The sequence below is a fragment of the Hyperolius riggenbachi genome, chromosome 3, assembly GCF_040937935.1.
Source record: "Hyperolius riggenbachi isolate aHypRig1 chromosome 3, aHypRig1.pri, whole genome shotgun sequence".
Classification (NCBI taxonomy): Eukaryota; Metazoa; Chordata; class Amphibia; order Anura; family Hyperoliidae; genus Hyperolius; species Hyperolius riggenbachi.
Genome location: NC_090648.1, coordinates 375,876,516 through 375,902,368, shown reverse-complemented (window position 1 = coordinate 375,902,368; position 25,853 = coordinate 375,876,516). Strand labels below are relative to the sequence as shown.

The following is a 25,853-nucleotide window of genomic DNA, read 5'->3' as shown; positions in this document are numbered from 1 at the left end:
CCGTTTACACTTAATCAGTTGGTATGCGTTAGTGTGCGTTAGTATGCGTTTTTTTCCATAGCAGTGCATTGGGAAGAAGATTTCAGTTAAAACGTGTGTGAAAGGTGCCATAGGAAAACATGGGCATTACTTTGAAAATCAGTTTTCTTTCCATTTTAACTGAGAGCAACTGATTAAGTGTAAAAGGGCCCTTACTAAAACAATGTCTCACTGTTGTCTATACCTTACACCCTGGTTACATGTGTTCACTGTAAAGCTGATATGAATAAAATAATGTTCTCTGTGTGGAATATGTTAGTGATTATATATCTGCACCTTGTTGGGGAATATGTCAGTGCCATATCAGAGTAGAAATATTGAGAGTGCAAGAGTGGGGAGGGTATTAAAGCATGAGCTCCTTGGGGGCAGAGACTGATTAGGGTGAATCAGTGATCTCTGTACAACACTGAGAAAAATGTCTGAGCTATACAAGCTTATAATAATAATCATAACTGGTGCAGATGTTAATGGAATAGATTATTGATCTCTGTACAGAGCTGTTAAATATGTGAGCATTATGGATAGAGAGTGATGTGAATTATATAATATTTTTGAAGAAATGTGTCAAATCTACAATACCAGTAATAATAATATAGGAAACATAGGAATAATAAGCATGGGCACATGGAGCAGGAGGTAGAGTTACCTCCTGCAGGGCCACAGTAAATTGACAAAAGCAGAAAAGATAACTCACCTCTCTGTTATCCCGATCAGCCTGCACTAACATCCCTTTGAAGCACGGCTCTATATAATGGACGTAGTCATTGTACTGGATAAAGAAAGAAAAAAACATAATTACCAGTAGACAGAACATTATTAATGTATTTTTAGAAATAATTATTAAATCCCAACTCTATGTAGTAAGGGTATTTTCCATTAATATTTAGGTGATGTCTGTGTTATAAAAGCTACCAATATACTCCCAAGATTGCAGATTGCAGAAACGTTGTAGATTCAAGAGCTGAGTGTAGTGCTGAAACTGTCAGTGCTGTCCCTCTTCTCTGCAGAGCCGTTATGTATCTCAATTGAGGTTTCAGACACAACCTTGTGTGCTTTTGAAGCCGATTGGGAACCCTTCCTATGAGTAGCTGGAGAGGGACTCTCATTTAGGTGCACTGTATTATGGAAGGGGCATATTTCAAAGCCTTTTTGGAGGTTCTGAAAGTGTCTCACTCTGCACTGTCACATTGAAAGGTTCACTATTGTGTGAGCATTTTTCATTCTTTTAACAGTTTGTTATATGCTTGTTATATGTGGGAGGGGTTTCACCACAATATAAATCATACAGCGCCCCCTGATGGTCTGTTTGTGAAAAGGAATAGATTTATTATGTAAAAGGGGGTATCAGCTACTGATTGGGATAAAGTTCAATTCTTGGGCGGAGTTTCTCTTTAAGATCAGTTTCAGAATGAAAGTTCAGATTATTGCAAATAACTGGAGACTAGTTCTCCATCCAGTGATCTCAGTCAGGTTATGAAAAGCTGCAAAATACTTTGATGTGTGCGAAGACTTACAGCTATAATGTTGACAAAGTCATTCTCCCCCAGTGTGTCCAGTAATGTGTTGATGGTGTGTTTGGCGATGGTCATCCGGAGTCCCTTCATGCTACCACTGATGTCTACCACAATGACAATGTCCTTCGGAGATGTGGCAGCTTGGATGTACCTGCATTTAGGGGAATGGAAGAAAGAGGCTGATTGAAAGAAGACAGCAGCAAGTTCAATTATTAGAAGGATACTCAGCCATAGCAGTTGTTCTATAACAAGCCCCAAGTCCGCAGAACATGCTGACTATGTTCTGGTTGGCTCCTAATAATAGAGCAAATTTCTAGTGGGAGGGATATGGAGGCTGCCATTATTATTTCCTTTTATACAATGCCTGGTACTTGGCAGTCCTTCTGAACTTTTGTCTTCAGTAATGTCTTAATCACACACTTGAAACAAGCATGCAGCTAGCATGGTCAAACTTCAGTACCTGACCTGAAGACTCTGTTTGGGTCAGTGACCTTTGTCTGGTACTCACCATGCAATTTCCTGCCAGATCAACGGGTCGAATCAATAATTACCAGCAGGTCTGATCTGATTTTCAAACATTTTCTGATTGATTATGTACAGAAGTGATTTGAAAATTGATCATAAAAACTCGGAAATCAGATTGGACCTGTCGGAACTTACTGATTTGACCCATCGATCTGATGGGAAATTGCATGGTGTGTGACAGGCAGAATATTGGCGGGACAGAATAAGCAGGACAGCCAGGCAACTGGCATTGTTTAAAACTAAATTAAGGCCAATTTAAAGTCGATCTACATTACCTCTATCTACTATTACATTAAAACTCACAGGTTTGTGCTAGCTAGTAGGGATGGTCAATGAGATGCAGACAGTTCCGAACTGATGCAGGATTAGGCAAATTTTGTATGCAAATTAATACAGCTTGAACATGGACCAACTGAACTTCACCTTAGTGGGACTTGATTGGTCCATTTTCAAGCTTGAGTGAGCAGGCAGTTGGAGGTTGCTGAGTGGTGTCGTTAGAATCAATAAATCACTAAAGCAAGCACATTCCTTTCTCCAATTGCAAATATATATATATATATACTCAGATTTAGGAAAAGCTGAGTAACCATTGGATTCTATTAAATGTGAAGAAAAAAGCTGTGCCTGAAGTTGGTCTGTAATGAACCCAGGACAGCTTGGGCAGAGGATAATTAGCCACGAGGATATGGATTTGTGAGGCTGCCCAGAGTGATGCTCCGCAGTCTAAATTTAGAGGAAGCAGCTTGTTCACCAACTCAGGCTTCCAGAAGCCGATACACTGAACTGAATGGACGGAGGAGCAACACAGACACCTCATGGGGATTCATGGGGGCACTCTCACCAGCCACGGTTCCTGCAATCAAATGAGATGACGCCATTTTCATCCGGCACCCACTTTATACCTAAAAGAAGAAAAAAGAAAAACCACTGCGAAAGTCACATTAAATAAATAAGAAAAAAAGGCCATGTCTGAGAGATGTGCAACTAAAACTGGGTCCCCCTATAAATATGTGACTAGAAAAGGCACAAGCACATTTTTCCAGAACTACTACAGTAAACATTGCAGGTTTAAAGACTCCCTAACACTGCAGGGTGGCCTCTTGAGCGCGTCCCAGTGGCTGCAGCTCTTGAGCGCTTTGAGTCCGACAGGAGAAAAGCGCTATACAAATGTTCGGATTATTATCACTTATTATTATTATTATTAATGTGACAGATTCCTCTCTGCTTTACTCCAAAGGTCACATTTACCTGGATATAATCGGAAGAAGCCGGTGGAGCTGCCAAAGTATTGCCAGGTCAGGGTGGGGTCCCTCTGGAAGTTGTCCACAAAGACAGGGTTCAGGGCTTCAGACATATATACTCCATTGAGAATGTCTGGATCTACAATATACATGTACGCATAGATGACTATACAGGTACAGAATGGAATTATGCAGCTAGGATTATCAAACAGCATAAATTATAAGAAGGTTTACATCAAACAGGTTTAATAACATTCACCATGATTTAAAAAAGACACCAGGAGCTTATCAGAAATAAAACCGTGATATACTGTAATTGACAGAGGAGGAAGTAAAAACAGGTGACTTCCTGTCCCACAGATGAACAATGAAAACAGTATATGTTTTATTAATAAACCATGATTTGCAACACACACATCCTTCAGAGGGCAGACATAATAACTACACATTTAGACAGTGGGGCTTCCCTATGCATTAGACCAGCACGGACGATGTCCTAAAGAGGTTCTACTCACTGATATAATACTTCCCAGAACGTAATGTATAGTCAAGCAAGAATCCCTACAAGTAGATAAAATAAATAAGCAATATTTTATAAACCCTTGAAAATAAATGTTTAATTCTATCGTATTTAACATGATCCTATGTGACTTAGCATATAACAGTTACAAAAGGTTCTTCCCGTGTTTCACCAACAAATATAAGCAGCTACATGTTTGGCAACGACTTAAAAAATACACTTCTTTTCCAAGGTCTGCAAAAGGTGACCAGAGCACTCCAGGTGATACCTTGAGAGAGTGTCTGTGTTTTGTGAACTAACAACTTTCTTCTAAGCATCTTTCTCCTTGTTTATTTCTCAATTTTTCCTCATGTTCTCGGCCATGGGTCTTACGCCGCTCCCTTCCCCCCGGCCACACTACACACAATTATGGTATAATGTACGTCTCTGATGCCTCAAAGCCAGAGCTATAGATGGAGACTGAACAAATCTTTGCTAAGCAACAAAAACCATAAACCATTTCCAAGAAGCTTTAAACCACTTAACTAATTTCCTGTCAGATAACAAGGCCTCTGTTCCCTCTCCAGTGTGAGAGGTATTAAAAGCTACTATGTGAGGACACTTTATCCAAAGGTCCGCAACTAACAAGAAAATCCATATGCAAAGAATACAAGACTAAACAACAAGTACAATCAGCACACGACTCTAATGCTGGCAATACATGGTTCATTACTGCTGTGCGTTTCTGCTCTCGTTTCTGCTCTCAATCGTTATTGCCGCTCAAATCTGCATTCGATTCTCTTATCTTTCGCTCGTTTTTCTTATCTTTTTCCATTCACTTCTATCAGAAAACGAGCAGCCAAAGAATCGAAAGGGAGATCGGACATGTCGGAAATTATCTATCGAACCATCTAATCAGCTAAAAAACGAACCGTATATTCCCAGCATTAGAAATCATTCCCCATGCAAGCTGAAAAGCATGAACAACACAAATTACAAACACAAATAGACCTACTTCCAGTGACAGTTGTAGCGCCCCATAGGGACCCTTGCATGTGCCGCACTGAAGAAAGGGCGTGACCGTGCAACAAAATGTGGGTGTGGCCTTGGGTGGAGCCAAATCTGCATGAACTTAACAGTGGCCTAAGTAGGCCTGCCCAGCCAAATGTTGGATGAAGCCCCTATCCTTTAATACAAAAAACAATGCCCACACTCACACCAAAATAATAACAAACAAGAAGCACATGAGCTCATTTCCACTATGCCAATGGGCATCTTGCACTTGCAGTGATGTGAGAACACATCTGAATCCTGTATGTGTGAAACAGAAAACTGCAGTGTGCCTTCGGTTTCCCCCGCATGTGATTCTGATGGCAGCCTATTGATTCAAGTTGGCTGCATTTCTTATCCCTGTCCATGAACGTGTTTGTGATATCAAAGATACAATTGAGGAAAGTCCTGTGGCAATACACTTTGCCTCATGTCAGGGTGGGAATCCAAAAGGACTGCTGGTGAAAGCTATTTATTAACAGATAAGACCCAGGTGAGGAGGTGATAATAATGCAGCGCCACAGAAGATGCTGGCACTATATAAATCAATAATAATAATAATAATAATAACAATAATAATAATAATAGATTGTTGGTACAAGCCAAAAGTTGGTGGACTTTCAAATTAAAGACCATGGCTGCTCCTGGGTTAAATCAGGATCTGCACTTTGCTCCGTCTCTGGCCCCCCGCAAAAGGTTTGAATGGCAATACATATATGTAGTCTATGCACTGTGTACAGATAGATGAACATATAAAGATAACATCTGGTACATCATAGTGGATAGAACAGGCACACATTTATATCCTGTAGTAGCACTCTTTCTCCTCATGCTGAAGCCTTGCTAAAATACACCCTCAGCACTGTGTCCTCCCCTCCAGCCTGGCGCCCTCCCCTGCCTCTTCTTCCCCTGCTCTCTGCCTGCCTGGATCAAATTACATTTCTTTTCACAGTGTGTAAGGAGAGGAGAGACAGGAGAATTGCCGCAGCCTGTCTTATCATGTCTGTTTGCTATAATTCTTATTTCAGATGTCTGTCTGCCTGCCTGGATTTAATCACATGAACATGGGGGTGGAGTTATGACACCAATGCCCCAGCATCCGTTGCACCTATGGTTTGGAAAGAAAAAAAAAATCACCCTGGCACAATTTCATGCTGGGGATGGGGATTTCAAGACGATATGTGGAATAAGGACCCTGGGGGTGAGAAAATCACACTTTATGATGTGTGATTTTATAAATCTTGGCAACTTATTAGGTTTAAATCAAACTGTAATTTATAATTTAGATACTCTTAACATTATCTTCCAATTATCTTTCAATATTAAAACGTACTGAAAAACATATCCAGGGATGTCTGCTGAAAGACTTTATCTTTGTCTGATGCCTTGATTGGCATTGAAGGACCCTGGTGTTGTGTATAGCTGCTGTGCTACATTTTCCTACAACACCCATGATGCTTATAACAGTTGCTGTGTACTAAAGCGGCCTCCATAACTTAGTGAGGCAGTCACTTCCACCGAGCCCATTCATTATAAACGTGGGACATTACAGCGCGGGGAGAAGCTGAAAAATGTCTCACCTTGCTCCTGCACAAACTCCGGGCCTGGGCTGATTACTATTCGCCCTCAGAGTTGTAGCAGTAGGGGTGGGGGGGGGGGCATTGGCTACTGCCAGCAGGCAAATTGCCTTTTTTTTAACCAATTTGTGCTGCACCCAGCTGAGACTCTGGGCACCCAAATCAGGTACACAGCGCTACCAGAGCATAGCAGAGCTGAAATCAGCTGTCTCGCTTCTGCCTCAAGAAGGCCCAGGTTTCAATGGGTGAAACATGTAGGCTTGCCTGCCTGCAAACATGCCTGGACTGTTCAAGCAGTTGGAATGAGCACTCCGCCACACGGCAACCATGATGTTCATGTACTCGCAGTCTCCCCTTGCACCTGAGGTGAGGGAATAGCTGTTCAATGTGGCAGACAGCTTTGAGCAGCCACACCGCATGTGGGATCTTGTTTGTCACTCGCCCCATCAGTGAAGGGGACTAAATTGGATGCCTGGACAAAGATAATTTTTTGCAAAACCGGATGAAAGTCACAAGCAGCAAGATCCACCCTGTCTGTAGATGTATAAGGCTCTGCTCTCTTACTTTTGAAACAGCGGTGAATGCTTCTGTGCAAATTTTGACCTGTTTAGTGTTGAGCCAGACATTGATGCTAAAAGTTTGCATGCTTTGCTTGATTGGTAGTTGTTGTGTGGGGGTGCCCCAATTATTGCAGGTTCAGTCTTTAGATTAAATTTTGTGCTTTTAATTGGGGTATATCTTGCACTTTATGTTCGAGCTAGCCCACAGATTTAATTAATAAAAAGTATATTTTTTTAACCCTTGATGAGTCGCTCACAATTTATGCTCAATACCACTTATAAGTCCTGAAAAGCATCTAGTCATGCCGCCAGGATGTAGGACCTATGTTCAAGTAAAAGGCTGATGCCGATCGCGCGCACGCTGCAACATCGATCGGTGTAAGGGACCATGTGATCCAAGAACCCAGTCGGCTCTGCAGTGACGCGCAATGATCAATGTTACAGCTCGTAACAGTGCATCATTGCAAAATGCACACAGGAAGTACATTACTTTCTGGTAGCAAACATGCAGACGCACGTGACCCCCCTGTACTGCAGCTGTGATTGGTCAACCGAATCATGTGATCCCTTCACCCCCATGGCTGCAGTGATTGGTCCAAGGTATCATGTGATTCCTTGACCAATCAGTGTTCTCACAGTCCCTCAATGATCATTGTTACAGTTAGTAACACTAATCATTGATAAAAATAGTCTACGCAGGGCTACTACTCAAATCCCCGGTGGCGTTTAATACTAATCCCCCCTATGAGTTGTAGAAACTCAATGGGAGAGGTTATTCGGGGTCTGGCAATTGCAAGATTCCCGAATTACCCTTGCACAGGAAGAGTAGCATAGCAATAGTGCTATGGCTATGCCCAGCTTTGGCACTCAGTGCTAAGCGCCGGCGTTGAAATGACCAGATTCACCCATATTAGCTTCTATTAGTGAATGTTACCCCCATATCCCTATAGTTTTCATGGTGAGACTGACATAACATTATGGCCTTTTAGCTTGCTTTACAAGGAATGTCATAGCTGGTTGTCAGGTGATGATGCCAATCACAGAACCTTAAAGCAAACCTGAAGGGAGAGGGATATGGAAGCTGCCATAATTATTTCCTTTTAAACAATACCAGTTAACTGGCAATCCTGCTTATCTTTCTGGTCAGTAGTGTTCAGCTATTATGCTAAAAGTATGAGAGACAGAGAATTAGCAGAACAGACAAGAAATGTGCATTATTTAAAAGAAAATACATATAGCAGCCTTCAAATTCCTCTAACTTCTGTTCCCTTTAAGAACAGTGCTATAGAACAGTGTCAAGAGTAAACCTCCACCTCTTTCTAGAGTCATCATCTCTGGAAGCAAGAAAGAGCAGAATTTGGTAACCCTTTGAGATAACTCTTCCAAACTCCATTCCATCCTGGAGACATCATAATAAAAGTGATTTACTTTAAACAGTTGGTTCTAGCCATCCCCACAGGATGCCAGCACTCACCTTTGTTGTAGACATTGGTAGGCAGCTGGATGTTGCTGAGTGATGTGTTCACCATCAGGTTATTAAAGTGCTCGTTCACCTCCAGGACAAACTCACTTCCCAGTTCCACATAATTGTCATCCTCATCCTTCTCATTAATCCGCACTGAATTGTAGTACTCAAACTGCAGAGACATTGTAGACTAATAGAGTACCCAAACAAGCTATGTCTTTCCCAGAAACATCCCAACAGTGCCAGGTGTATTTATTATGGCAAAGATCCACATGCAAAATACAGTTACCTAGCACAACAAATGTATTGTTCCTCTAACCGAACATCAAATTTGGGCACCTGCCGGAAAATTTGGACGCCGCCATAGAGCATAATGTTATTGAAGCAACAGCTTAGCCCAGTGGACAATTTGTACTAGATATAGAGAAGTGCAGGAAGCCAACACAATGATGGCTCAGATAGAGGTGGAGGAACAAAAAGCATTGGCGGAGTAAGTTATCAAGCAATGAGGTTTGGTTATTATGCTACCAAACACCACATTAGCGGCTAAGTGTTAGATGCAGGTGGAAGGGGAGGAGGAATTAGTGGTAGGTGTAGGTAGAGTTGTGTTAGGAGTAGGTAGTGGACGGTTAGTGTAAAAGGAAGCTTGGCAAAAGCATTAGTAGGCCATATGTAATTTTACCGGTATGCCACTATAGGTATTATCCAGCTCATCAAAGTAGAATATTAGCAATATAGCCAATATTCTACTAGCGACTTCACCCAGCGCCCAAATTTCCAGATGCCCATTTTCAATGTAGGTGGGGTTTGGGGTGAGGGGGAAAGGTGTGTGTGTGTGTGTGTGTGTGTGTGTGTGTGTGTGTGTGTGTGTGTGTGTGTGTGTGTGTGTGTGTGCGTGCGTGCGTGCGTGCGTGCGTGTGTGTGTGTGTGCCCCCACATACATATTGATTTATATATACTGCTAGTCATTGTACTAAATACACAGCTATCATTTAATATACACATTGGGGTAGATTCATAAAGCATTACCGCATTTGGTAATGCAGAGAACAGCTGACTTTACCGAGCACTTAGGAAAATGTCAATTCATAAAGGCTGTTACTGCATGAAAAGCTGAAATTACCGAGCAGTGAGGTAAATTACCGACTTGTGCAGTAAATACCTCAACACATGTCAGTAAATATCAATTTATAAAGCCTACAACATGCAGTAAAGCCACAAAACAATACCGTCTGCTTTGAAGTAGTGAAAAGAGTGTGGAGTCTGAGCTAGGAGACTGTGCTGGCTGCTTGACTCACAAGCAGAAGCAGTAAGAGCTGTGACTGACAGGAGGAGCAAGAAGCCAATAGAAACAGCCCCTGTCTTCTGCAAGTCTTCTGCAAGTCTGGATGATGGAATCTAATAGGACCCGCAGCCTTGTCAGGGGGGACAAGCTTTTAAACCCCCCAGGCAGCAGCAAAGCGAGATAGGAAAAAAACTGGCTTCCCCTGAATACCTTAGGCTGTGTGGCTGTTTAACATCTTGGGTTCCTGTTTGAAGATGTGTAGGAGCTAGTGGGGAAAATTATCTAAGCTTGGCATGTGTAAAGTTTCTTGGAAGTTAATCTAAGCTGTGGCAATTAAATAGAATGTTAAGAAAGACTAATAGACAGATTCAGAGCAGTATAACAAAACATGTACATCTAAAGGGATGTCTGGGATGCCTCGCAATGCCCTAACTCAGGCTTTCTCAACCAGGGTTCCTTGAGGACTCTGCAGGGGTTCCTTGGCATTTTACCCCATCGTAGGGGAAGTATAATAGAGCACACTATAATAGGTGGTACTGTAACAAGAAGCACTAAATTGGGGGGTCAGGAGACAGTATAATGAGTGGCAGTGTAATAGGACATAATGAAATTAGCAGCCTAACCTACTTAAAGACCATGCCTCCTAAAAAATAAATGTAGGGGTTCCTCAAGACCAAAAAATTGTTTGCAGGGGTTCCTTGAGATCCAAAAGTTATTTACAGGTTTCCTCCAAGGTAAAAAGGTTGAGAAAGGCTGCCCTAACTGCACGGAACAGCTTTTAACATCACAGAGACACTCCACTCTTCTGCTGTTACAAACAGGTTTTTGTCAATGGGCTTCGGTAATTTACCAAACATCTACCGCACCTGTGAAAAATTTTATGAATAAGCACACAAAAGTCTAAAATACCAAATGTGGTATTTACCTGACCACATTTTTTTTTCGCACAGCCTTTTATGAATCGACCCCAATGCTGACCATTATACTATTCATACTGCTGATCATTATACTAAATACAATAGGCTTGATTCACAAAGCGGTGCTAACAGTTCAGTGCTGCGTAATATGTTGGCGCTTTATAAATACAATAAATAAATCAATCAATAAATAAATAAATAACAGTTAGCACCCTGGTGAAAAGCCCCTTATCACTCCTAAACTCAGTTAAGGCGTGATAAGTTTAGGCATGATAAGTTTAGGCATGATAAGTTTAAGCACCAACTGGGTTAGCACCACAGTGCACAGCTGATCAAAGGTTTTGCGCTAGCAAAGTCTGGTGCACTTCGCATAGAGTTTAATGGCGCTGCTTTGCGCGCGATCTAAACTTATCACGCCTAAACTTATCATGCCTAAACTGGCTTTTCACCAGCGTGGTGCAATGGTTATCACGCCTAAAGTCTCTAACTGGGTTAGCACCACTTTGTGAATCAAGCCCATTGTGTGGCACAGTAAATGCTGATCAGTTATTAAATATACTGCTGACCAGTACAGTATACACACTGCTGATCATACTGTATATTAAACATACTGCTAACTTATGTAATATACATTGCTGATCGACATGCTGTACATTTTACAACATACTTGTACAAATCAGAATTGGCTTCATTAGAAATGGTATTTAGTGCGATTTTGCAACACTCACCTCCATAGATGAATTGAATTCATGATTTAAGTCTGCCTCTTCTGCAGCCTCAACCAATCTCTACAGAGAGAATGTAATACAGATTAGGGTGGTGAAACACACAGAGAGAAAAAGAGAGAGAATGAGAGAGAGAGAGAGAGAGAGAGAGAGAGAGAGAGAGAGAGTTGTGGGGGGGGGGGGCAGTGAATACTGGAGGATGGGGTACACTTCCCACTGTACTGCCCCAAGTATACAGCAATCAAAAACATTCCCTTTAACACACTGTCAGACTTCAGATGCTTAGAGGGAGAGAGGAAACTCTACTCTATAAAAAGGAACATAAATGAGCACCAATGTGATCATATCCATGGGCTGCTTACCCATTCTATCTTCTTAACATTATGTTAGGACTGAACCTTATAATTCCTATACTGACACATTTTCCTTTTGTGACTATGGAACATGGTCCTACCAATGAAACACACCTGAAATAGGAGAGAAAAACAAAAAGGAAGGGGAGCAACAGAAAGAGAGGGCACAAGAGATAGAAAGGAGGGAGAGCTAAAGAAAAAGAAGGGGGCTGTATTAGAGAAGGTGATACTGAGGGGACAAAAAATAGAAAAGGAAGAGAGAGAGAAAAGAATGGAGAGAGAAATAAGAAGGGGGGGGGGGTGAAAAAGGAGGAGAAAAGACAGTAGAGAGCAGTGTTTTACCCAGAATTTTTTTCCAGCCAGGCGGCATGAAAAAGTAGCCGGGTGGCATGAAAAAGTATCTGGGTGGGAACTGGGAAGAGATGAGAGAATTCAGGGTCCGTGCTTCTGTGCTCAACTCTGCTTACAGCATAGCATGAGGTGGGAGGTGAGCTGATAACAGGCGGGAGCTCACCAAAACTAGCCGGGTGGAGCACCCTGCTAAAAGAGCCTGGAGAGGACACTGGGGTGAGAGAGGAGAGGGGGAGAGTGAGAAGCAATGTGCGCAAGTGAAAAGGCGTATATATGAGAGTCAGAAATAAGAAAAGGAAGGAGGAGAGAGTAGAAACATGTGGGTGTGTGGGGGGGAGGAGGGGTTGCATTCCCCCATATTAAGGCAGACATTTTTACTTTGCTGGTTTTCCTGTCAAAATTCTCATCAGGAAAAAGTGAATTAGAGAGAGAAGGAAGAAGAAGACAACAACGAAGAAAAAACATGCCATTTCTGAACACACACACACAGTTATAAAAAGTGAAAATAATTTACTTCCATGTGATCAGGTTAGGAAGGACTTTGCAGAGAATGACTTATTACCTCCACGGCCTCCACCTTCCTGCGCAGCATACTCTCCATCTCTTCTGAAAACTTCTTCACCAGCTCCAGCCCGTCCACCTCCTCGATGCTGAGCGTGGGCTCCACATCCTTATATTTCTAGCAAAAATAAAACCACAGTCACAAGAGAGCTCTGCCTGCTACATTTATACAACACAGCCTGACATAAATATTATTGCTGTATGAACAGGATATTGTCCCAACTCGAGGCACACTCCCTAGTGCTTAGCAGCACAAAGTTGGGTTGTATCTGTGTAGGGAGTGGCTGCATTGAAATAAAGCTCAGGTTTTTTTGTTGTTTTTTTTGTTCCCACTCAGAAGAGCCTTCAACAGGAAGTTCCTACAATATAGACTTCCATTACTGTAAGCTGCAATTTCAGAGAGATCTGCCCGTGCCACTTCCACTTACAAGCTGTATAGTACATTGATAGTCAGGCAAACAGTAGCCCCCCCCCCCCCCCCCCCCCACCACCACCACAGATACTCAAGCTGAATGAGAACTGGGGAATAAATATGGAGGTCAAACTGAATGCAATTCATCAGATTTGTCTCCCTTCTTTGCTTGGTCGAAGGTCCAATTCTGACTCCCCTTTGCACACTGTAGATGCTTTCAGAGGTGGACAGGTGTCCCACGCATGGACACTCTGGTCTGTGGCTACCCATCCCTACATGCAGTAAGCTGTGATGGGCTCGTTCTGACAACTTTGGGTGTATGCAATAAACTGCGCTAAGCAGCATTACGTGTGCCAAGTCTTATTTTTTACTGTACATAGAGTAGAGCGTAATGCATAGCAGGTAATGGATTGCATTCTGCTCTACTATTGTGCGGTAAGACTTTACACATGTAATTCTGCTTGTAACGCAGTTTATTGCATACACGCCCTTTTGCTTTTATAGTCAACATATTTCTAGACATCACAATTCAGCCCTTGTCAAATATGCTCAGAGCTTTAGGCTTGTCATAGTAGGCTGAGTCTAACACATCACTTTCAAGAAGCATCTGTTTACTTTTTGCTATCTAATATATCCCACCCCTTGATAGAAGCCACCAGGCACATGCAGAGGGCAGGGGGTGCTCAGGTGCCCAGGCACCCTCCTTTTACATTTTCAATAAAGGGGCCCCTATTGCTACACAAAGGAAGCTCCACCCCAGCTGGGGTAAGCTCCACCCACCGCACACAGGAAGCTCTGCCCCTTTACTGGGACACAATACTGCACAATACTGGGAGAACATCTGATATATATACTAGGGGAGGTGGTCTTCCTTGTACGAGGGGCTCATATGGCTATCTATACTCAGAAAGTGGCTAATACTGGGGGCACTTCTTACTATAATGGAGGTTCACTAGGTACTTTAAGGGGGGAATGCTGCCTAATGGGGGGGCGGGCGGGTTATTGTCTACTTGGAGTGGAGATGCTGCCTGGGGGTCACTGGCTAGCGGGGTCGGGCTGCATTATAAGTGGTATAACCGTATATCAGTAATAGGGCTGCCAAAAAAAATATCAGGGGCACCCTCACCCAGAAAAGATTGATTATATCACTGGCATACTCTATCAATGTGTTAGTGGTACCCTCGAAACCAATTAATTTAGCCAAATCTTCTCACTCACAAATAACTAGAGAAACTGGTTATTTTCATTCCATCAGCAACTACAATAGTGTTATCTTTATAGACAGAGGATTGGCTGGGCTGTGTCATAATAGACAGTAGTCATTGTCATTCTTTACACAGCAGGGCATGTGAAAAATAATGAAAGTTCTTTTAAACTCACTCAATGATGAACTGTTTTCAATTGGCACAAATACTGCTTAGAGCAACCGTTAAAAATCATAACATAGGAGAGGGAACGCAGGATTTAAACATACAATTGTAATGCACAGTTAAAACTTGGAGGAACATTTTATTTAGTATATTTTTTTACATCAACATCTAAGAGGTGTTTCAAGGACAACTGAAGCGAGAAGGATATGGCGGCTGACATATTTATTTTCATTTAAACAACACCAGTTGCCTGGCTATCCTGCCTCTAATACTTTTAGGCTGCTTTCACAGTAAGACGTTACAGGCGCACGTTAGTGCAGCCTGTAACGCAGCCTAACTCACAGCAATGAAAACTAAATGGGCTGTTCACAGTGCCCACGTTGCGTTACATTGTATCGCAGCACGTTTAAACAAAAGTGCTGCATGCTGTACATTATCCGCGGCTAAGCCACGTTAGACTGTTTGCACATGCTCAGTAATGTTGGAGGAGGAGGTCTCCCCTCCTCCTCCGCTGCCAGCCACATGGCTAATTAATATTCACTGCACTGTGTGACGTGCAGTGATTACTTCCTGGAGCGGCCACTTTGTGCGGCGATTGGCTGGCGGGACCACGTGATGCCGCATGCGTCCAAAAGTACGCATCACGAACGCATGAAGAGCCGCATAACGCGGCTCAATCTGACGGCCAACTTCAACCCCACTATGCGTTGCGTTAGGGGCACGTTATGCGACCTTAATGTGGCATCTAACGCAACGTCTTAGTGGGAAAGAAGCCTTAGTATAGACCTTGAACAAGCATATGCAGATCGGGTGTTTCTGACATGATTGTCAAATCTGTAGCTGCATGCTGGTTTCTGGTGTGATTTAGACACTACTGCAGTTAAATAGATCAGCAGAGCTGCCAGGCAACTGGTTTTGTTTAAGAGGAAAAACATACGGTAGCCTCCATAATCTTCTCACTTCAGTTGTCCTTAAAAGAATATTCAATTAAATTCCTGTTAGATGAGAGAAGACCAAATGAATGGGGATGCCTGTTCCAGCCAGGTGCCCTCTTGAGGATGAGGAGCTGACAGATTGAAAAAGTGGCATGTCTGAGAATTTTTACACCAGCTATGAGGATTTTATCCAGCTGCCATTCCATGTATGATAATTGGTGTCTGAATATTCACTATAAGGGTCTTTTAATACCTCCTAACATATTTAAAATGTAAGTAGATGAAAGTCTGAGCATTGTCAGGACATGTGTTTTCAAATATCTTTCTAAACTACATAATAGTAACAGTGGCAGTGTATTTCATGTTAAAGACCAATTAAACAAAGGTCAGGTGACCAATCCCCCTGGCGGATTTCCTGCTGGTGTAGAGGGGGATTATGGGATGACACTTGGCAGACAGAAGTCACCGCCTGCAAGCTTATACAATACGCTGGTGACCTGTTAATCCACTACAACAGACACGCAAGCTGCCCCCCTCCACACTACCAGCATTACTGAGGAGGATGGTGGTGATGTGCTAGGCCGCATTAACCCTTCCACAGCCTGACACTACTCTTGTGCAAATATGGACTCACAGACACAACTACACAAACACACACTACACAGACACATACCATACAGACACATATATAAGTAATAACTAATACCTGGGATGTTTGGTTTCTTAAGGCATGCCGACATTTCTAGCAGATTCGATAACCATGAATATTGAATCCGCAAGTGATCTATTGGTTTCAAATTGTCCGGTCAATAAAGTTCCTATAGATTTCGGACAGTGTATTGATGAAAAGCATGATTGAGTGTGGTGAGTGGCTACACAACTTTAACTTTATACTGCACTAAGTGGTACAATGCTACCAGGAGGAGCCACACATGTTACAGTTTTTTTTTGTTTTTTTTATTTGATTCAACCAATTCAATCCAATTTTTGGAGTTTTTTTTTCCCGAGGGTTTTGAAGAAATTGGTTGATTTAATACACACGTGTGTTTCAGATTGCCACAGACTATAAATGTTCAAAAAGCTGAATAGCTAGAAAACCCTCCTGCATGGCAACTTTTCACTCAATAGCCAACCTTTGATCATTCTGCATTTTCATAGAACTACATTTTCCACAGTGACATTGAGGGCCCATTTCCACCGGCCATATTGCCGCGGTGCAGTGCGATGATCTCATCACACCACATTGCAGCCAGCTGCGAGTAGTTCCTTTCGAGGTGCAATGTGGTTCATCACTACCGCTATGGGACTCGAGTGCGTTCTGCAGGAAACAGAAGCATGCTAGGCATCATTTTAGCTATGCTGCATCACAAACGGAAATCTGAGTCAAAGATAACTATTTTATTGACTTACGTGAGATGCAGATTGCATGTGATGCGATGATCGCACCGCGTGTAGTGGAAACGGGTCCTTATTCCATCTCTGAGCATCTATGAACTATCAATATCTCATGCGATCATCATTTGCTGTTTAGCCCTACAATTACCACGGAACACCACATTGCTGCTTACAACTGTATTTACCACACTTTATTTTTCTACAAACACTCAATGATTTCTGTTAATTATTTACATAAATAAACCAAGTGCAATACAGTTACATATTATGAGAATTCATTATACAGATATGTTATTTTCAAAAACTACATACCATATCATACTCATCTTTTCATTGTATATATATACACACTCTTATGTACCGCAATTCCATCCTTTTTGTTGCTCATACAAACAACTGTACAGGATGTACTGCACAGTTATATACTGGTTAAATGCAATTTGACAACCCACCACACACACACCATACAATTCTTGGTAAAGTTGGTCTGAATTTTCCAACACATCCAATCTAAAAAAATTTGAGAAAAGCAAGATTGAAAAAAACAACAACTTGATTTTCCATTACAACTGATCATTTAAATCAAATTGGGGTACAATTAAACAGAAAAAAACTGTAACCTGCGTGGCAACCTTTACATCCATCAGTGCCACACAGTCAATTTCAGGGACTGATCAACTGCTTGCCAAACTGGCTTGATATGGAACAGTGTAAGCCAAGCTTTACTGTAACACTGCAGCTATGTACCGATTATCACTAGTCCATGCTCTGGACTCCATGTGGGCTGAATTACCTATGCAAGAGCTGTACAAGATAACTAACAGTGGAGACAAACAAGAGGGAGGGGAAACAAGCAAGGGAAGGTTGTTAGAAGAACATCATTCAAGCAGGGTTCAAAAGAACATCATTCAGGCCTGGAACCCACTGAAATCAGCAAACGCAAAACGCAACCGCTAGGGTTTTGTCTGAGCGGTTTGCAAGCGGATTCATGCGCGTTTTTGGTCGTGTTTTGCAACATTGTATTTTTTTGCCCAGCGGGTGCGTAGCGTTTTGCGTTTTTATCCTGATTGGTCCTGTGAATTATTTTTCATTTTGTTACAGTGTGCTGAACCGCAAAACGCTAGCAAAACCGCTCAGTTTAGGTTTTGCTGATCGTTTCCGCTAGCGGTTCAATACTTTACATTGAAGCGCTAACGCTCCCAAAATGCTGCACGTCCTGCGTTTGCGTTTCTGAGAAACGCAAACGCTTGTGTGGAAATTGCCCCATCCATTAACATTAGCCCAGCGTTTTGGCAAACTGCTAGCGTATCGCAGTGCTGCCAAAACACTGCCAAAAGCGCTCCTGTGGGTTCCAGCCCTCAAGCAGGGTTCAGCACACACTGCAGCTATTTTACTATCAGATTAAGCACACAGTGACAGCTTACACTGGACATACTAGGATAACAAAATAGGGATAACATTAGACATGCAAGTACTTTAGGCACGCTGAAAGACTTAAAAGAGACACTGAAGCGAAAAAAATTATGAAATAATGAATTGGTTGTGTAGTACAGACAATTACTAGAAGATTCGTAGCTAAGAATATATTCTCATATTTTTATTTTCAGTTATATAGTTTTTTTTCTAACATTGCATCATTCTCTAATATTTGCAGTTTACACAACACTGAGAAAAAGAAAATCCTTGACTGAAAGCTCAGATAACAACCTTCAGAACTCAGAGCTCTCTGCAACTTTGAAAGTCGTAGAGCTCAATGGATTTTTTTGCATAGATAACAACTGGAGTCTCTTAACTCTTCCTGTACTGGAAACAATATTAGACTTATGTCTCTGCTCCTAATGTTTTATTTCTGAGCTGTACTACACATACAAATCATTATCTCATCATTTGTTTTCGCTTCAGTGTCTCCTTAAGTACAAGTTCACTAACACTGCCTGATCATCTCCCCTCTACCTCCTGCTAGTATAGTACAGTGGGGAAGGAATAAATATGTAATTTGGATATTTAAAAGGATTTTAAAATATTTGTTTTTGTTTTTTTAAAGGTTTGTTTTTGTAAATGTTTTAGGTGCTCTAATATAAATAATCTGAATAGTGGGAACATGCTGTGAGCCAGCACAAATTCCTGAATAATCCTATACTGTTTTGCAACTATGAGTCTGGACAAATTGCATAGTTTTTGATGGAGAAAGCCTGAATGCAGTCAGTCCGGAGCTCATATTGGTTGGGTGCTCGTCTATATCTGCTCCTTGCTAGTACGCAGCACGTGTCTGTCAGACTAATCCTAACGCGCCTCTTAATCCTTCCCGGCTAGCTGTCCTCGCAAAGGTCCTGTGACGTGCTTAATGCTGTGACATGTGACCGAGGGAGCCTGGCAGCCACCACACAGGAGAAGCATCACAAAGCTGTCCGCTACAATAAGACGCCAGCACAGCAAAGAAACAAGAAATGCTACAAAAAAAACGTATGTGGTTCCACTGGAGGAAATTTCCCCTCACATCCTATCCCATTGACAGCATACTCTCCAGCTGTCCTGACTTCAGAGTAACTGTCCCACATTTCAGGCACTGTCTGCTGTTCCAGGCTTCTATCACTGCCAATCTTACCCACTAATGATACAATCTTGACTGTACAATCTTGTCACTTCTATGTAATATGAGGGACTACTCAAAGTATATTTCATTTACACTTCTACTACATATATTTGGTAAAATGGTACAAGATGGTATAATTAGTGGGCACCTTTAGCTGTGTCTCTGTGACCTTGGAATTCAGGGTTGCATGTATTAAGGTGCCCATCAATGGTACAATTTTTGGCAAACATTTAGATTGTATTTAACCTATTGAGGCAGAAGGCTCTGGAACCCTTTATGGACCAAGGCCTTTTATTCATTTTGCCATCCACGATCACTGTGATTGGTTCAGTGATCACGTGTTATGGAGCCAATGAAACTGGCTCCTCACCCATAAGAGGAAACACAAATGTCACATAACAGCCAAGTCTGCGCCCATGGCAAGCAGGGATTGGCTCGGGACTGCAAGCATCAGAGTTAGAGAGCCACAGCCGGCGTAGATTTTAACTACCATGGTCCCGAGCTGGTTAATCTATCCACACCACCGAAGAATCCAACTTATCTACTGTGAGAAAACGCAGAAAAGCCGCCGCGTCTGCTAAAAGCAAGGCGGCTGATTCCGCGTCCAACGCGGCGGTTTGCACGCATAGGCACGCGTCTGGTAGTGTGGCAGAACGCGGAAAAGCCGCCGCATGTTCTAATAGCAAAGCGGCTGTTTCCGCGTCCAAGGTGGCAGTTTGTACGCAGCAGCGTGCCTTTGGAGTGGCTGGGTCTGTTAGTCCACATAGATGGATGAAGAGCTACGCGCGCGCGGGCCAGAAGTCAGGACCTTTATACCAGCAGGGGAAGTGTCAGCTGATCAGGACGATCAGCTGATTCCTGCTGGACTCATGATTGGCTGAGTGGCTCGGGCGGGGCAGCAGAGTTCAGCTACTATATATTCTGCTTGCTTGTCAGTTGCTGGTTGTCTGCCATTGCAAACACTTTGTGGAAGCATTCAGACCATAGTCAGATCCTTACAGTGTGTTTGAACCAGGAGGACTTGGGAATTCACACTGAGCCAGTTTACCTTGTACTGTTTATTTGTTAGAACAGTTCCAGGGTGTTGAGATCAAGGCCCTCACACCCCAGACTAGGAATACTGTGTATCTTCTGTGTATTCTCTAGCATAGTTCCAGGGTGTTGAGATCAAGGCCCTCACACCAAAGACTAGGGAACTGTATTGTCTTTGTGTTATATTCCAGACTAGTTCCAGGGTGTTGACGATCACGGACCTCACACCCAAGACTAGGGAATTGTATTATCATTTATGTTATATTCCAGACTAGTTCCAGGGTGTTGACAATCACGGACCTCACACCCAAGACTAGGGAATTGTATTATCGTTTATGTTATGCTCCAGACTAGTTCCAGGGTGTTGTGACTACGAACCTCACACCCAGACTAGGATTGTGCTATTACTGTATTACGTTAGCCCAGTCCAGGGCAATACCTTTCATATTAGCTGCAGGGCTTCCTGCAACCCAGCCTCGGTCCCTCGCCCAGCGGTCCACAGGCTACAGGAATATCACCCACAGTCAGGGGTGAATTCCTCAGGAGTCTTATGCTGGGAATACACGGTTCGTTTTTGCCTTCGTTTAAACCTTCGTTTCGATTGTGCCTTTTGTCCTTTTCGATCCCGAAATAATCGGTCATACGGTTAATATCACCACCCACGGTTTCATTTTTTTTTCCGATTCTGATGGTTTCGTTTTTCCAATGATCGAAGGCTGCAAAGAAACGAAACGAAAATCCCTTTTTACAGGGACGGACTAGCATAAACGAATATATAATCGATCTGAACAGCCATCAAGCCTACCAATGGCTCGATTAGATGGATAAAGAGAGATAATATCAAACATGTTCGATCACTAGTCGTTCGTTTTTGGGGTCTATTAATCGAAACTATAATGAGATTATGACTATTTTCACATACGTTTTCAACACTCGATTCGTTTACCGAACGAATCGAAGGTTTAAACGAAGGCAAAAACGAACCGTGTATTCCCAGCATTAGGCCACCAGCTCCTCTGGTGGTCTCCACTCAGAGTTATTACTGTTGCACCAAACACTCTCACTATTCTGGTGTCCAGAGGTTAGCAATACATCTGTATTATCGCTGATTCTGCAGATCATCGATAATCAGGCGTATATCTGCATTCTTGATGGTACTGCAGATCGCCAAGAATCAGATTCTCTCTGCGTGCTGACACCAATCGTTATATCTGTGATGGAAAACCCCATGGCAGCAGTATTGTCATTTATTCCCTAAAATACTTTGCAGGGGATGTCTGATATATTAAGAGACCACCCAAGCGTAATTGGAGAAGGTGGAAGAGTAGTATGCAGCCCCGCAAGGTTTTTTTCAAAGCCAAGAGCTTGTTTCCCATGAGGTGGGTTTCCACTAGTATACAGATATCCGGTTTATACAAGAGACAAGAAACCTTTTCACTTTAGCATTTAGGACCCTAATGTTTCAAAGTAATACCTTAAGCATTCAAACACAAGCACTAGATAAACAGGAAAATATTCTCTCAGTATACATGGTGTATAGAAAAAAATAATAGATAGCAGCTTTACTTCTGTTAGCGGCCCTCGAATGATCGTTTCCAATCAATATGATCGTAATTGAACGTCCGAAGTATCTTATCATTCGTGGCACCTTTAGGGTGATTTTTTATTCACTGTTTTTCATGAGCAGAAATGAGCAAAAGGAAGATATTTTTGTTTTACTTGGGTTAGTGGAGATTTTCTATGCAGTTTTACTGCTCATCTATACTTCCTACAGGAGCACAAACGCTTACAAATACAGCATGTTTGTGATCAGGAAAATTGTAAACATTGCCAAGTGATTCTCACTATAAACTGTAAGTCATGTGTTTTGTAATCCACAAGCGATAGTAAATGGATTGCAAAATGAAGAAAATCGGGAGCAGTCCCCTCTCCAAAGAGCATAACGTAATACTCAGTTAGGAGCCAACTGTTCCAAAACTATAACCAAAACAATCTTTAATTATTTTTTTTTTGTGGCATTTAATTTTGAGCCCCCTAGGAAGACACGGAAGTGCCAGATGTAGCAGATTCTGGATGCTACATGTAGCATCCATGACAAACTGAGGGGAGCGAGAACAGCGTTTGCGCAAACAACGGGAAAAGCCAAAACCGTCATTTAACCCTTTCCCTGCCAAGCACGTACTAGGTACATGTTGGCAGGGAAGTGCTCAAACTGCCAACAATGTACTAGGTGTGTTAATTGGCAATTTGGCCCCTGGGAAGAAGCGAGGAGAGGGGCCGACATCATTCCTTCCTCCCTCTACATGGGCCCCATTCCTCTGCTTCCCTGTATGGCTGGAGCAGTGGTCGGAGTGTAATTACTCACCAAATTGCCAGCTCCATGCCTGTGTCCCACGCTGGCAACAGTCTCTTCTCTTTCCTATCTATTTGGATCATGTAAGATGCATGAATCTACTTATATCATGTATGACGCGTGACACCGCATGGAGCCAGCGCACGGGTGAAATAATTACACACTGACCGCTGTGCTCTAGCTAGGCTGGGGGCCACAGAAGGGGAACCTATGTGAAGGGAGGAGGCCCAGCAGTGGCACCCATACCTGCTACCTATACTGTGGGCTCCTATACCTACTACCTATGCTGGGCTAACTATACTGGGGGCACCTAAACCTACTACCTATATAAAGGAAGTTATACCTGCTGCCTATACTTGGGCACCTATACTGAGGTACCTATTCCTGGCTACCTATACTGGCTGCATCTATATCTGGCTACCTGTACTGGCTGCACCTATACCTGGCTAACTGTATTGGTGGCACCTATTCCAGGCTACCTATACTGGCTGCACCTATATCTGGCGCACCTATTCCCGAACAGTAAAAGTGGGATACCAGTACATATCTGGTATCATTGGATTCAGCAGAATCAGGGTTTTTACAAACATTAACATGTTTGTCCATAAATGTGATTCTTCTTTGAAAAATAAAAAAATATTTTTTCCCTTTTTTTTAACATATTTCACTCAAAAAATGTGTTAGATCTCCAGAAAAAAGTAAAACATTTTGTTTTAGTGTTCAAACCCAATTAATTACAGAAAAGAACAATACAGTATATAATATGTGTTACTTCATGTAGGTTTTCTTGTCCTAAGTAAACCTAATGAGTGCAAAACGTCTAAAAACTGCTTGGCAGTAGATGTTCGCATTTAGGACAAATCGGCTGGCAGGGAAAGGGTTAAAAAATTGATTCCATCCATTTGAACGAACAGCGCTTAACTGCTCTGCAACTGGGCCAGTTCTAGACAGGCACATATGAGGGGGCGGTCAGAATTGTGAAGGGGGCATCCTGTTCGAGCACACTTTTTTGTAGATATGGTGAGCTTGGTCATGACATCATGTGGGCGGGGCTAACTGTAATGTAGTTATACGGTACCGGCTAATGTAGTTACATGAAAAAAAAAATGAAGTAAATGCACATAATGACAGACAGTGTTTCCCCAGTAAATGCACATAATGAGAGACAGCAATTCACCAGTAAACGCACATAATGACAGCCTTTCACCAGTAAATGCACAGAATGACAGCCTTTCACCAGTAAATGCACAGAATGACAGACAGCCGGTGTCCCCAGTATATGTAGCCTTGTCTCTAGGTGTAAACAGTATATGTAGCCAGGTTTATAGGTGTCCCCAGTGTATGTAGCCAGGTCTATAGGTGCCCCCAGTATATGTAGCCAGGTCTATAGATGTCCCCAGTATATGTAGCCAGGTGTATAGCTGTCCCCTGCAAATGTAGCAAGGTCTATAGGTGTCCCCAGTATATGTAGCCAGGGGTATAGCTGTCCCCAGTATATATAGCCAGGTCTATAGGTGCCCCCAGTATATGTAGCCAGGTCTATAAATGTCCCCAGTAAATGTAGCCAGGTGTATAGCTGTCCCCAGTATATGTTGCCAGGTCTATAAGTGTCCCTAGTATATATAGCCAAGTGTATATCTGTCCCCAGTATATGTAGCCAGGTGTATAGCTGTCCCAAGTATATGTAGTCAGGTCTATAGGTGTCCCCAGTATATGTTGCCAGGTGTATAGGTGTCCCCAGTATATGTAGCCAGGTGTATAGCTGTCCCCAGTATACAGTGGGATGCGAAAGTTTTTGGCAACCTTTTTAATTGTCATGATTTTCCTGTATAAATCGTTGGTTGTTAAGATAAAAAAATGTCAGTTAAATATATCATATAGGACCCAGGTTCTCAACGTGTGGTACGCGTACCCCAGGGGGTACTTCTGATGGTTCCAGGGGGTATTCAGGCTTGATATACTTGGCCAAAAATAACAAATTTAGAGTTTTAGAAAATAATAATTCTTGTTTAAACAACACCAAATTAGTGTTTTAGCTAATTAAAAGCAATAGTAAATGCTTGGAAATTGTTTAGAACAAATCATCAAGTACTGCAATTAAATATATATTTGTGGAAAAAGGAAGGTCCGCACCAATGTCTCCACTTCCGATATCTTTATTCAGGACGTATCCAGTTTACAGGTAATAGCACTTGACTACCTGTAAACTGGATACGTCCTGAATAAAGATATCGGAAGTGGAGACATTGGTGCGGACCTTCCTTTTTCCACATCTTTCTACTGGGCCTGGCTGCTCGTGTTCCTGCACTGTCCCACTCAGCACAGTGAAGCGGTACTTCCTGCCTACCTCTAAATATATATTTGTCAAGGGTACTTGTGATAATGTTTACTATGCTAGGGGGTACATACCAATAAAATGTTGAGAAACACTGATATAGGAGACACACACAGCGATATTTGAGAAATGAAATGAAGTTTATTGGATTTACAGAAAGTGTGCAATAATTGTTTAAACAAAATTAGTCAGGTGCATACATTTGGGCACTGTTGTCATTTTATTGATTCCAAAAACTTTAGAACTAATTATAGGATCTCAAATTGGCTTGGTAAGCTCAGTGACCCATGACCTACATACACAGGTGAATCCAGATATGAGAAAGAGTATTTAGTTATGAGAAAAGAGTATTTAAGGGGGTCAACTGTAAGTTTCCCTCCTCTTTTAATTTACTCTGAAGAGTAGCAACATGGGGTCTCAAAACAACTCTAAAATGACCTAAAGACAAAGATTGTTCACTACCATGGTTTAGGGGGAAGGATACAGAAAGCTGTCTCAGAGATTTCAGCCGTCTGTTTCCACAGTTAGGAACATATTGAGGAAATGGAAGACCACAGGCTAAGTTCAAGTTAAGGCTCAAAGTGGCAGACCAAGAAAAATCTTGGATAAACAGAAGCGACGAATGGTGAGAAGTCAGTCAACCCACAAACCAGCACCAAAGACCTACAATATCATCTTGCTGCAGATGGAGCCACTGTGCATCGTTGAACCATTCAACACACTTTACACAAGGAGATGCTGTATGCGAGAGTGATGCAGAGCAAGT

The 25,853-nt window shown here is 42.3% G+C and overlaps 1 protein-coding gene across 10 annotated transcripts in view; it reads right to left on the bottom strand.

Annotated features, from left to right (window-relative positions):
* Positions 1 to 25,853, bottom strand: part of CACNA2D4 (calcium voltage-gated channel auxiliary subunit alpha2delta 4) — a 394,977-nt gene that overhangs the window by 325,445 nt on the left and 43,679 nt on the right. For all 10 annotated transcript variants that reach the window (XM_068277214.1, XM_068277216.1, XM_068277215.1 and 7 more), the window contains exons 3-9: positions 12,664 to 12,780; positions 11,401 to 11,460; positions 8,480 to 8,642; positions 3,327 to 3,458; positions 2,920 to 2,980; positions 1,554 to 1,704; positions 734 to 808 (exon numbers count right to left, since the gene is read on the bottom strand). In XM_068277214.1, coding sequence (XP_068133315.1) covers positions 734 to 808; positions 1,554 to 1,704; positions 2,920 to 2,980; positions 3,327 to 3,458; positions 8,480 to 8,642; positions 11,401 to 11,460; positions 12,664 to 12,780 — 759 coding nt within the window. The remainder of the gene's footprint in view (positions 1 to 733; positions 809 to 1,553; positions 1,705 to 2,919; positions 2,981 to 3,326; positions 3,459 to 8,479; positions 8,643 to 11,400; positions 11,461 to 12,663; positions 12,781 to 25,853) is intronic.